General features: G+C 39.7%; 1 protein-coding gene across 1 annotated transcript in view; it reads left to right on the top strand.

Annotated features, from left to right (window-relative positions):
- Nucleotides 1–2,325: 2,325 nt before the first annotated feature.
- The window catches only part of LOC121321760 (calcium uniporter protein, mitochondrial-like), a 45,948-nt gene continuing 37,045 nt past the window's right edge, over nt 2,326–11,228 (top strand). Inside the window, exon 1 of the mRNA XM_041260900.1 lies at nt 2,326–2,532. Within this exon, the coding sequence (XP_041116834.1) occupies nt 2,416–2,532 (117 nt within the window). The 5' untranslated portion in view covers nt 2,326–2,415. The remainder of the gene's footprint in view (nt 2,533–11,228) is intronic.

The raw sequence follows: 11,228 nt of genomic DNA, 5'->3' as shown, positions 1-11,228 counted from the left end.
TTAAAACTCTAGCAAGTAAATGACACATTTTTTAAAATCTCTCGAATTTTTTTAATAGCTGGGAATTCAAAACTGTCCACAGTGGTAAACAATGAGTCCTGATGGGGCTATCACGACTGCAGTGGAACACGGAAACAGCAATGAAAAATGGCATGTCTACTTCCCACTGTCAACACATCTCCATTCATATCAGTTTGCCTATACATTACAGTACCGTGCCTCAGGCTGCTGGATGGAATTAACTGGCTGGTGTCAAGAAAGGTTTCAGTGATCAGAACCCAATCAAACGGACAGATTTGCCATACTTAACAATCCCAGGTGCATGAAAAGCCAGTTTCTTAAGTATGATATTTTTTATATTCAGTGGTGAAGCTAGAAAGAAAACTACCATATGTAGCTGTGGTTTAGCTTTCCAGCTAACGCTAATAAGTGGAGGGCAATGTTTTTTTTGTTGATATTACAAAAATCACTGGCCTCAGTCCTTTCCTTTAGCAGCTATGTGGGTCACACAGGTTAATATGACACAGAAATAACAACAGTAGTTTACAGCACTGAAAAACCTCAAATAAATGCACCCCACACTTAACGAAGCAAGTACTCCACTTGAAACCACAAAATAGGCTTCCTGGCTATTGTAAAAGGCGCGAAGATCAGGCACTGTGAACAATACCTGCTAAAGAAAAACCTATTCATGCTTATTTTATTTTTTGGTTTTCTTCTTATTACTATAGCTTATATCGCTGAAAATAACAGTTACAGACACCTCTGACTTATCAACACCCACCATTTCTGCTGTGTTTGTAACTTTCAGGTTATATTAAATAAAAAGGGACCATTTGTTTTTTGTCAATGATACACGTGAACAAGAGACAGAGGCACTTTGAATAAGCAGTCACCGGTTTCAGTGTCCAACAGTGGTTCAAAATTATGGAAATATACTGCATACAAAACTCCTCTGAATGACTGCTTTAGACTTCTGAACTGACAGCCACCCCCACTGCTGTTAGAGAAGATGGGCCCACCCAGAAATGCAGGCCCTCTTGTGAGCGACTGGCTTGATGTTGCTAAGGAGTATTCTGTTTGTGTTTGTCTGTTCTGGGTGTGTTTTAAAGTGAGTCCCCCGGGTCGGCAATTTGAAAAGAATCAGAAGACTGCTTTGTTATAATGGACATTACTTAAAATGGGTGCAGGGTCACATTAGTAATTACACAATTGTTTATTTAATGTATTACTCACTCTGATTTATTACACTTCCCTATGCTTTTACAGAGATTCAACTTTGAAAGCAGCAGGAGAGAATGCCAGTGTTTTCCATTGTGCATGCAAATAAATACACCCCACTGCCTGAAATGTGAACAATAGATTACAGATGTAAGCTTTTAGCATTACAGGGTGAAGAGCAGTTGACGTTATTGCGAAGTGTCCATTCAAGTACTCACATTGCAAATTCCAGCAAGAACCAGCACAGGACTAGTGGGTGTGAAACTGATTGTGCTGGCTCAAGAGACTGCAATGTGGGTTGAAGAGCTGGCTGGTCCAAGAAAATAAGAAGCTCCCCTTTTTTTTTTTACTGTAAATATAAATGTTGTTTAAATTCCAGAACATCTTAGACTGTGTTCAGCCTCGAGTTCCTTACATCTTTTTTTTAACCTTAAATTGCTGATTGCGTGTTTTGAGGTTATGGATGACCAGTAGTCAACCTACACACATGCATAGCGTATGAAGTCGGCATGCTAGTAATATCCTAGCAATGGAAACAATCACACTGACAATACGGTAATTACAGTATATGTGGTCGCGTTTGAATGTTTCCTGTACCTTTAATAAAGTTACTGCTTCCAGGTTTTAAACTGTTGCAATAAAACTAAAATCACGCCTCCCCTGTAAAAAATAATTAAATAAAAAATAGAAAAGAAACAACGACTGCCTCCCTTATTGGCTCGCCGTTCTCTGGCTGACTTTTTGAAACCCTTGCCATCCTGTCTTTAGCAGTTTGGCAACGCCTCGATTGGATTTCCTATCCCTGCCTCGCCTCCTACTCTGCCACCAGCCCGGCTGCTCTCCCAGTTTGAAAATATGAGGTTATGAAACTGACGACATTCTAGCTCCTGGAAGTCCTCCACATCAATTCAACACGGCAGCACATTGAGCCAAAATGTGGACAGAGTAATACAGTTTCAAAATCTTCTCTACACACTAAGACACTCCCGCTGGGCTGGGCCGGATTCACCGAATGGCTATTCTTGCTTTTCACCTTTCCGGATTGGCCTGTTGTTCTGCGATTGCTTCTACTAAATAAATCCTCTTCAACCCCGCCCGCTTGCTCGCGCTCTCTCTCTCTCTCTCTCTCTCTCTCTCTCTCTCGCTCGGTTTCCCTGCAGCGGTCCGGACTTAGGGCTGGTTTCCAGTAGAGAGATGGCAGCCACGGCAAACAGATCTTTGCTCGTTCTGTCCCGGAGCGCTGCAGCGCTGTCAGTCGGCTTCCCCGCCTTGGGCGTCACTAGGCACAGGCACCACCAGCACCACAGAACGGTGAGTTCTCGGAAGGGGACAGTGGAACGCAAGGAAGGACGTGGATGGGGGCAGAGGTGTAAGGGATGCCCTGAGGCTGGGGGAACGGAACTGGGCTGCGGGGGAATAAGGATGCAGGTTAGGCAGTCTAATGCGGACTGGAACAGGGTAGCGTAGTGATTGCAGTTCAGTCGGGGCAGGACGTGTCAAGTTTCCCGTGACTGGAATAAGTAACCGCAGCGGACCACCGCAGCCATGGCATTATTAAGTAATATGTACTGATGAGTGCTTGGCAAAAGCATTGGCAGCAATCGTTGATGTAAAAAATGAGTGTAAAATTTTCGGTGTGTTGATTCGCTGTTCTTTTGGTTTATCATAAATTACACCTAACCGCCCATAAAACTGGCTTTCCAACTTTGTATAGGCGATTTACATCCGCAAAACCTGTCGGAGCGTCAAGTACAATGTGTCATAACTGTGTATGATCAGGTCACAAACTCGGTCGTACATTTTAGGCAAAGGTTCTTAACTTTGTAAATGTAACGATGCGCACACACATATATTATAAAATGTGTGTGTGTGTGTGTGTGTGTGTTATTTTTCATTTTTTTCTCTGTTTAATAACTCGCGTTGAAAAGAAGTCGGTGCAGGTTAGTGATATTAATACTGCATATTTAGACCTGTCAACAGACCATATCATAATTCATTCGCATGACAAAACCAGTTTTTATAATTCTACATCTATGTACGGCCGGTTAAGTTTGTCATAAATATGTGAAATTGTTTGTGTGTGTGTGTATGTGTGTATATATATATATATATATATATATATATATATATATATATATATATATATATATAGTGTGTGTGTGTGTGTGTGTGATATATACAAACAGTTTTTGCAATCCACAAGCACAAAGATAATTATTATCCTGCGTCTTAGCCCTGTCAATAGTAAATGTCAATACTGGCTAAGAGGCAGGATATTAATATTAGGAGCCCTATTGGAAATTGACATGCTCTGCACATAAATAATGATCTTCATGTTTGTGTGGATTGTAGAAACTGTTTGTATATCACATGTATGTATTTCACTTATTTATGACACACTTAACCGGCGTTACACCAATGTAGCATTATAAAAGCCTGTGTTGTTTCACTAGGCCTGTCAGTAACCCATAGCAATCTATATCTTTCTTGACAGCCCAATACAGTCATTACATTATGACATAGCCCACGATTCCTTAGCCTTGTCCCTAACCTGTGTCCAAATGCACATTCTCAATTGTTTGGCTTTGCTGATAAATCTAGCCATATAATAAATGCAATATTCCCCAGCCCTGTGAATACAGCATGCAAATTGTATCATTCTATATCCTTGTTATTATATTGGAGTCCTGTTTCACAAAGCTTATACAAGCACACTTATGTAGTCCTATACTAGGCTTTAAGTCCAGATACATCATAACATATTACATCATTAACCCTTTCTGTCAGTCAGTAGAATGTCATAACACTACTATTGTACATTACCTGCCTTGTCAATAGGGCATTGTAATATTATGAGCATGGTAACTAGACACATTTAATATTCATCGGTCTGTCGTTTGCCAATATAATGGCACAGTGTAATTCCCTCAGTTGCTCTCACAAAATGGATTGAGTAAAATGATCCTAACAGTCAGAGCTCTGGTCTTAATAGAAGCTGTTCATATTGCCCTCAAGGGGATTTTATACAAGTTAGCACTGACCGTATACTCCAACTGATCAGCATAGTTTTTCCATATTTAGTAATGCATGCCGTTTCTGTGTTTTGAAGAGGCGCTGTGTAGTTTAAGCTTGATAATCTGCTGTTGTAAATTCTGTCCGTGGATTTTTATTACTTCATACTTCGGTTGTCTTGTCAATTTAACCATGGCAACGTGCAACCAAAGTACAGTACAGTAGTGTGCATTGCTAGCCGTGTCACGCGTCGTTGCTGGCACTAGCTTTCAGCACGCTGTAGTATATTGACATCATGATATTGTGACCCAAGTAACTTAATACGAATATGTGAACAATGTGTACTTGTATGTAGCGACAGCAGCCTTGTCTGTTTAGTCTGTATGTGCTGATCTGTTGGAAGAAACATTGGTCTTATTTAGAGTTTAACCTGTTAAAGAGCTGGTGTCTGAATGTAGTCCATATTTGTGAAGATATCATATTTAACATTAATACCTTGATATCCAAGGCCATGCCCCCACTATGTTGGTTATATACAAACATATTAGTTAATTTCTTAATATACAGGATGATGCCTCTATTATGTGATGTACTATTTAAATATAAAAATTGGGTTTTAGTCCTTCACAGATTTCATATACAGGTTTATATTTGCAGTTTCATAATTCAGTGTTTTCAAATCTGTGAAACAAACTATGAACAAAAGAGAAAAGAAATGTGAGGCTAAGTTATAAGAATATGCTTTTCACTTTCAATGTCACAAGGGGTTAACCAGTTAAATTAGGTCAGTATATTAACGTTAAAAGTGTGTGTATATACATATATATACACACACACACACATACATACATACATACTGTATATAAACACACACAGATGCACACAAAAGAAACGCAACAGTCGGGTCTAATGGATTTAATCAAATATTGTAAACATAGATATCAAACAAAATAACAGAAAATGTGAACAAAAATACAAAATCATGATATAGTTTCAGAAAACATTATAAAGTTAGTATCAGGTATGACCTCCCTGAGCATTAACGCAATCCTGGCAGCATTGACGCATAGACCCTTTCAGCCGCTGGATAGACTGCTGTGGGATGTTCACCAGTCTTACTGTGCAGCTGCAGCTGGTGAGGTTGGCTGGTCGCGGTTGTCTCCTGTGGATGGCACTGGCGATTTGGTCCCACAGATTTTCTATTGGACTCGGGTCAGGAGAAAAAGTTGGCCACGGAAAGACCTCGACATTGTATGAAGTCGTGCAATTGAAATCCTAGCACTGTGTGGTCTTGAATTGTCCTGTTGGAAAATCGACACTTCCAGATTGGCTTGCAGGAACAGAAAATCTGTTACCTCAAGGACTTCATGAATGTATCGCTGAGCAGTAAGGCAGACCCCAATCTGCACCAAAGGCGTTCTTGTGTTAAAGGAGATTCCTCCCCATATCATCACACTTCCACCGGTTGACTTGAACAACACAACAGTCAGCATACCACGACGGTCAGTTCCCAGTTTAAATCTTTACGACCCTCTGTTACTAATATCTAGTCCTTTTGAAGCAGATCAACAGGAATGCTCTTAGGGAAGATTGGGAGAGACAAATTTAATTAACCTAACAGCATCTTTAGTCTCATCGGAACACAGACCTAGTTTTCAAGATTTAAAACGTCATTTTAGATGTACATTCAACTACAAATTTCTTCCACATGACGTACTACTTGTATGAAAGACTGTTGTATGAAAGACCCTATATAAATAAATAAACTTACTTCCTAATACTGCAGTGTTCAGAAAGCCATGGCACACTTCTGTGCTGCTGTGCTTTATTGTATTGGCTTGTTTAACTGGAAAAGTGCTTGGTGTTTTTGAGGTACGTTTTAAGACAGCAAGCTATATTTTAATGATCTTAATAAGGTGGCAATCAATTCTGCAATCAGACCTTGTGACCTACAGCAAAGGTACCAGGATGTTATTTTCTACTATAGTGTAGTGTTGTGAAATTATACCCCAAACCATTGGCGAGTACAGTAATTCTAGTTAAAGGGTATACAACATTTACCTAATGCATGTACAGAGTACCTAGGTCATCTTTTAACACTTTGAGAACTAGAGACCTGAAATAAGTCTCTGATCTGAAGGCACTATCCTGTAGATAATATCTCTCCTCCAAACTGGTACTCATATGTTGGAGCTGCCCACACTTTCAAGCTAGGACTCCTCACTTAACATGCAGTGTGCCGTGCTGCATCCTCTACTGAAACTGAGAGACAGTGTTGAAAGAGACACCCTGTACTTGCTCACCGACTTGGGGGAGAGGGCTGCTCTACTGGCACCCCTTCAGTGAAGTTAATTCAACTTTTTATAAAAGATTCAAACAATGACGGAGAAGGCTACTGAAGATAACTGGTGGTGTGAAAGTGGATTTTAATACTTAAATCCTGCTAGTTTTAGATTGTATTGTTGTAAAATATTAAAGCAAACATTTCATCTGACTCATAATTAGAAACATTGTAAAGGTTATAAAATTAATTGTAATCACGTATTAATAATAACTGATGAGACTTGTTTCATGGGTGAATGCTACTGTACATTATACAGCATACTAATTCGACGCTGCATCACACAGCAATTATAGCCTCCATGCGGCACATGTATCCTAAGACTTTGTACAGTAAACCTGTCTAATTTGGCTGTGTGCTGGATTACAGAGCTACTGTAAAATCTAATACTGTACCCTAAAAAAAACAGGTATTGATGACAAGCTATTTCAAAAGCTTGATTACAGTAGAAGTACTGTCCAGATATACACAGTAACTCAAGGATTCTTATTCCACTTTATCCACAAAACATAATTATACAATTAGTAAGAAAAAACACATGAGTCTGTGCTGGACTGCACAGTGCGATTTACACTGATTTTAAGGAGACAGGTTTACGAACCATGGCGGATTACGGATTGGACAAGATCATGCCATTCATTTCAACTGGGATTTATTTGGTTGGGACCCAGAAACTGCCGAATTATCCAGAATGCTGGTTCATAGAGGGGCTGGATTAGATAGGTTTTGCCGCATGTCTATTGGTAGAAACACAGACGTGTTCAGTGGGGGGTTTCTTTAACATCCACGAAATGGCTACTAAACTGAAACTAAACATGTCAGTTTACAGCAGTGCTCCAGAAAGCTGTGCCCGTGAGATAGTGCTGTGCGCTACGATGACAGCTGTCATAAACTGGAATGCTGCAGGACTGGTGTATTGCTGGGGAGCCTAAAGCCAATACAATCTACTACTCTGTGCTCTCAGTCATTTGATACAGCTGTATTTTAATGCACTTTTCATTTACAATTTAGAACAAGCAGTTACTAAAAAGGCATTCTCATGCCCTTGACCTTTGGAGAAATACATGCTGACTTTTTAAAATAAAAACCCAAAACTTTTCTATTGGACACGCCCGTTTTATAATGGTGGATGACCAATAAACCCTGGCCACTAAAACCATGCTATGATCGTCTATTATTCAGGTAGTGTAAATAGGGGTCCAAGCCTCCCTTTAGTCTGTAGGGTTAATGTTAGGATCGTTTTAATAGCAATAGGGGAACGAGCTGATTGCTCAAACTCAGGGCTGCTCATCACTTAAGTAATAATTCTGAAACCTAGGACTGGGCACATGGACCTAGTGTGAGTTTCTAACCCTTCATTGCAGTCAAGGGGATTTTAAAACAAGTGTGGACTGGTTTACTGTATTGGTAGAAGTTATGACAGTTCAAGCCTGTCTCAACAGCTGCTTCTCGTTCCCAAGTGTAGCTGACCTACATCACTGTGCCACTCCCCACCCCACATGTAGACACGGGACATATGATTTGAATCAAACCCTCAGCTCCAATTACAGAGGAACGCGGACATGACATTAGAGTCTAAACTGGGACTGAGTCGAAGAGCAATTCTTATTTGTGATCGGGTACTTTTGAAATCGGGTAGTAGTTTAAACTAAATTAATTAAAAAATAAATTAAATTTTGAACGTTTTAAACATGGTAGCCAGTTTCTTGTAATTTAATATTTCTTCATGGTCTGTTCCATATCTGATTAAATGTTGTGTGCATGTAGTAATGTCTGTGAGTACATGTTGCAGTAATAACATGATGGATGGCTTCTTTTGATGGATTTTCTGGTCCTTGAGATACAAATACGGCCAAACAAGTACATGCATACGTAGCCATACAAGCGGACAGCAGCAGCAAAACTCTTCTGAAACGGATTCAGGACCAGCCTTTTTATACACAGCTGATTTAAGCGTGTTTTAGTCAGATTCCTTACTTCACTGGAGCTCTTTATTTACACCAGAAGCCTGCTACGCGCAAAGTATTATGGGCAACCGCGGAATCCCCAGTACAACACACACATACAGTACAGTGAGCTGGCAAGGGGACTCCTTGGGGAAGCCCTGCACTCACTGTAGCTCTGAAGTAAATGATTGCAGGTTATTTTTGTGGGAGGTGAGGCTGGCTGGATTGCACACAAAGGAGAGAGAGGAGGAGGAGGGGGGGAGGGGGAAATAATTAACTGAAAAAAACCCAGAATAGCACTGTAGCAGAAATACAGGGACTGCATCTCTGCTGTTGTCTCAGTGATAAGAATCAGGCTCTCAGATGGCAAAGGCACAGGCATGCACGCTAGCGGTACAGTCATGCTTGATCCTACTCCAGTGCAGGTCTTTTTTCCAGCCATTCCCTTAATTATTTAATTGAGCCGCACAGAGCTTTGTTTTAGAAGACCAGCTAACATTTCGGCTGGTGCCTTCAATAGCATATTCAGCAGGCTGTTATGGAGCGATATTAACTGTTTGTCAGGCAAAAGATGTCTTCATTGCAGTATTGTAATCTTGACTTTCGTACTACAGCATTGCTTTATTGAGTTTATTAGTTGTTCTGTAACTTCCAGTTACAATGGACTCTTTCTAACACGGACACTTTGAACACGTGAATGCTTGCTGTCAATACAGAACTTTTTTTTTTTTTTTTTTTTTTTAAACTGATCTTTTGAATGCCTTTGTATGAAAACCTGTGTTTTTCTGTATTTTTCGATATTATCGTTTCTCCATTCACCCATACCCATTGAAATAAAATTGTAAGTCTGCATTGTTTAAATCCCTCGGGGCAACATTAATTGTTTTTGTGCTTATGTTGTTGTATGTGTTGTGTTAGTACTCTTCCATGTATCTTCATTTCTACATTCACTTTCCCATGCTGTGTTACTTGCAGAGTATCAGGATAAATGATGACACTTTATGAAACAATATAAAAATCAATGCGTCAGTTAAGTTGAAGTACTACACTGTAGCATTGAGGATTTTTATTTCTGTTAGTGGTTAAATATTGACATGCCTATGTGGAAGATGCAAGGCTTCTCCTTTATTCTTCAGGCAACGAGAGCACTGTTCACACATGTTTGAACAGACAGATATCAGTACTGCTGTATTCTGAAAACTGCAGGAACCAAATGAAAGTGTGACGCTCCATTGCAAGTCTCAATAAACAGTGTAGCATTTCAGAAACGCTAAAACAATACCAACATCATAAACAGTGCAGCATTTCAGAATTGCTTTGTATTGCTGGCTAACGTTCTTGTTTGCAAGAATAATGATACTGCTAAGAGGCCAACAGCAATACTGTGAAAAACAAGCACACCAACATGACTCCCCTGCACACCCAAGACTAATAGAAATATCTACCCCCCCACCTTGCAGACTATTTATATTTAGTGCAAGTGAAGTCACGTTTCCTGTAATATTCTGTAGAGTGAAAGTGCTGTATAGTGAAGTGCCTGGCCACTTTGCTTTAGGACTGCCCTTTTTTTGAGGTTTTTCAAATTGAGCCCCTGTTGACCTGCTCTGTTCCTGTTCTGGTTAACATGCTTGCTGGATAAGTGAATGTGAAAACTAAAAATGAAAGAACAATGCAGAACACAGAAGCTCTGCCTCTCAGATCTACAGTACTGAGTTCTGAAGTTGCGAGTCTTATATATATATATAATTTTTATTGTTTTTTTTACAATGGTATTTTGTTATGCAACAAATCGAAAAGATGGTTTTACGCGTGTCTCTCCATGTCCAGATTTGAACCCAGGTCTTTGGCCCCAGGTCTTGTGCTCTTGTGGCCCACCTCTGCATCTCTTTACTCCCTCAATGTTAAGACACCAGAAGGGATGAACAGTGAGGCAGCAGCTGTGTGCTACAAAAAAACCCATTTTACTACCAAATAAGGAGGTCAAGACATGATATGATCTTCCTTTGCCTTTTGCAAATCCAGGCACACTGAAGTTCGCTGGGCAGTAATTGCATTTCAATGAGTGTGCTTTGACAGAGGCACACTCCAAAGGGTAGGGGAGCACGTACATAGAATGTCATCTTTTGAATTTGGTTTTTGTTTAAAAGCTATTGTAAGGTAGAAAGAAGGGGATAAAACACACAGTGAAAATGAAACCTGTGGCTTTATTTATTTCAAGGCAGATTTGAGCCTAAGCTAAATTGGTGCCGACGTGGTTAGTGAAAGGAAGTCTGTTCGGCATAAAGGGCAAACAAATGTTTACAAAGAAAACGACATTCTAATACATTTTTTGATTGAAAATATATATCATTGAGAGAACACAAATGCACACTCACTGTATGTTGCAGAGCGGAAAAGTGTTAAGCATTCCTTCTAGGGTTAGATGTGTCACGCTGTAAAAACTTACATTTGATGAAAATGCCACTTTTCCAATTTAAGTTTAAACGTGTTTTTCCAAATATGTTTTATTTTTAAGACTTGTTTCATTTATTATTATTATTATTATTATTATTATTATTTTTAACTAGAATTGTTGATCTGTTCCAGCTGGCTGTCAGTTCTTAGTTTAAACACCTTCAGTATAGCCCCAGGTGAGACGTGTTACTGGTTATGTAAGTGCTATTCATCGAATCTGATCGGTTCATTTAGTAAAGGGCTGAGCACAGTTA

This window comes from Polyodon spathula, chromosome 10, assembly GCF_017654505.1.
Source record: "Polyodon spathula isolate WHYD16114869_AA chromosome 10, ASM1765450v1, whole genome shotgun sequence".
NCBI classification, from domain to species: domain Eukaryota; kingdom Metazoa; phylum Chordata; class Actinopteri; order Acipenseriformes; family Polyodontidae; genus Polyodon; species Polyodon spathula.
This window is presented reverse-complemented; position numbering and strand designations above follow the sequence as displayed.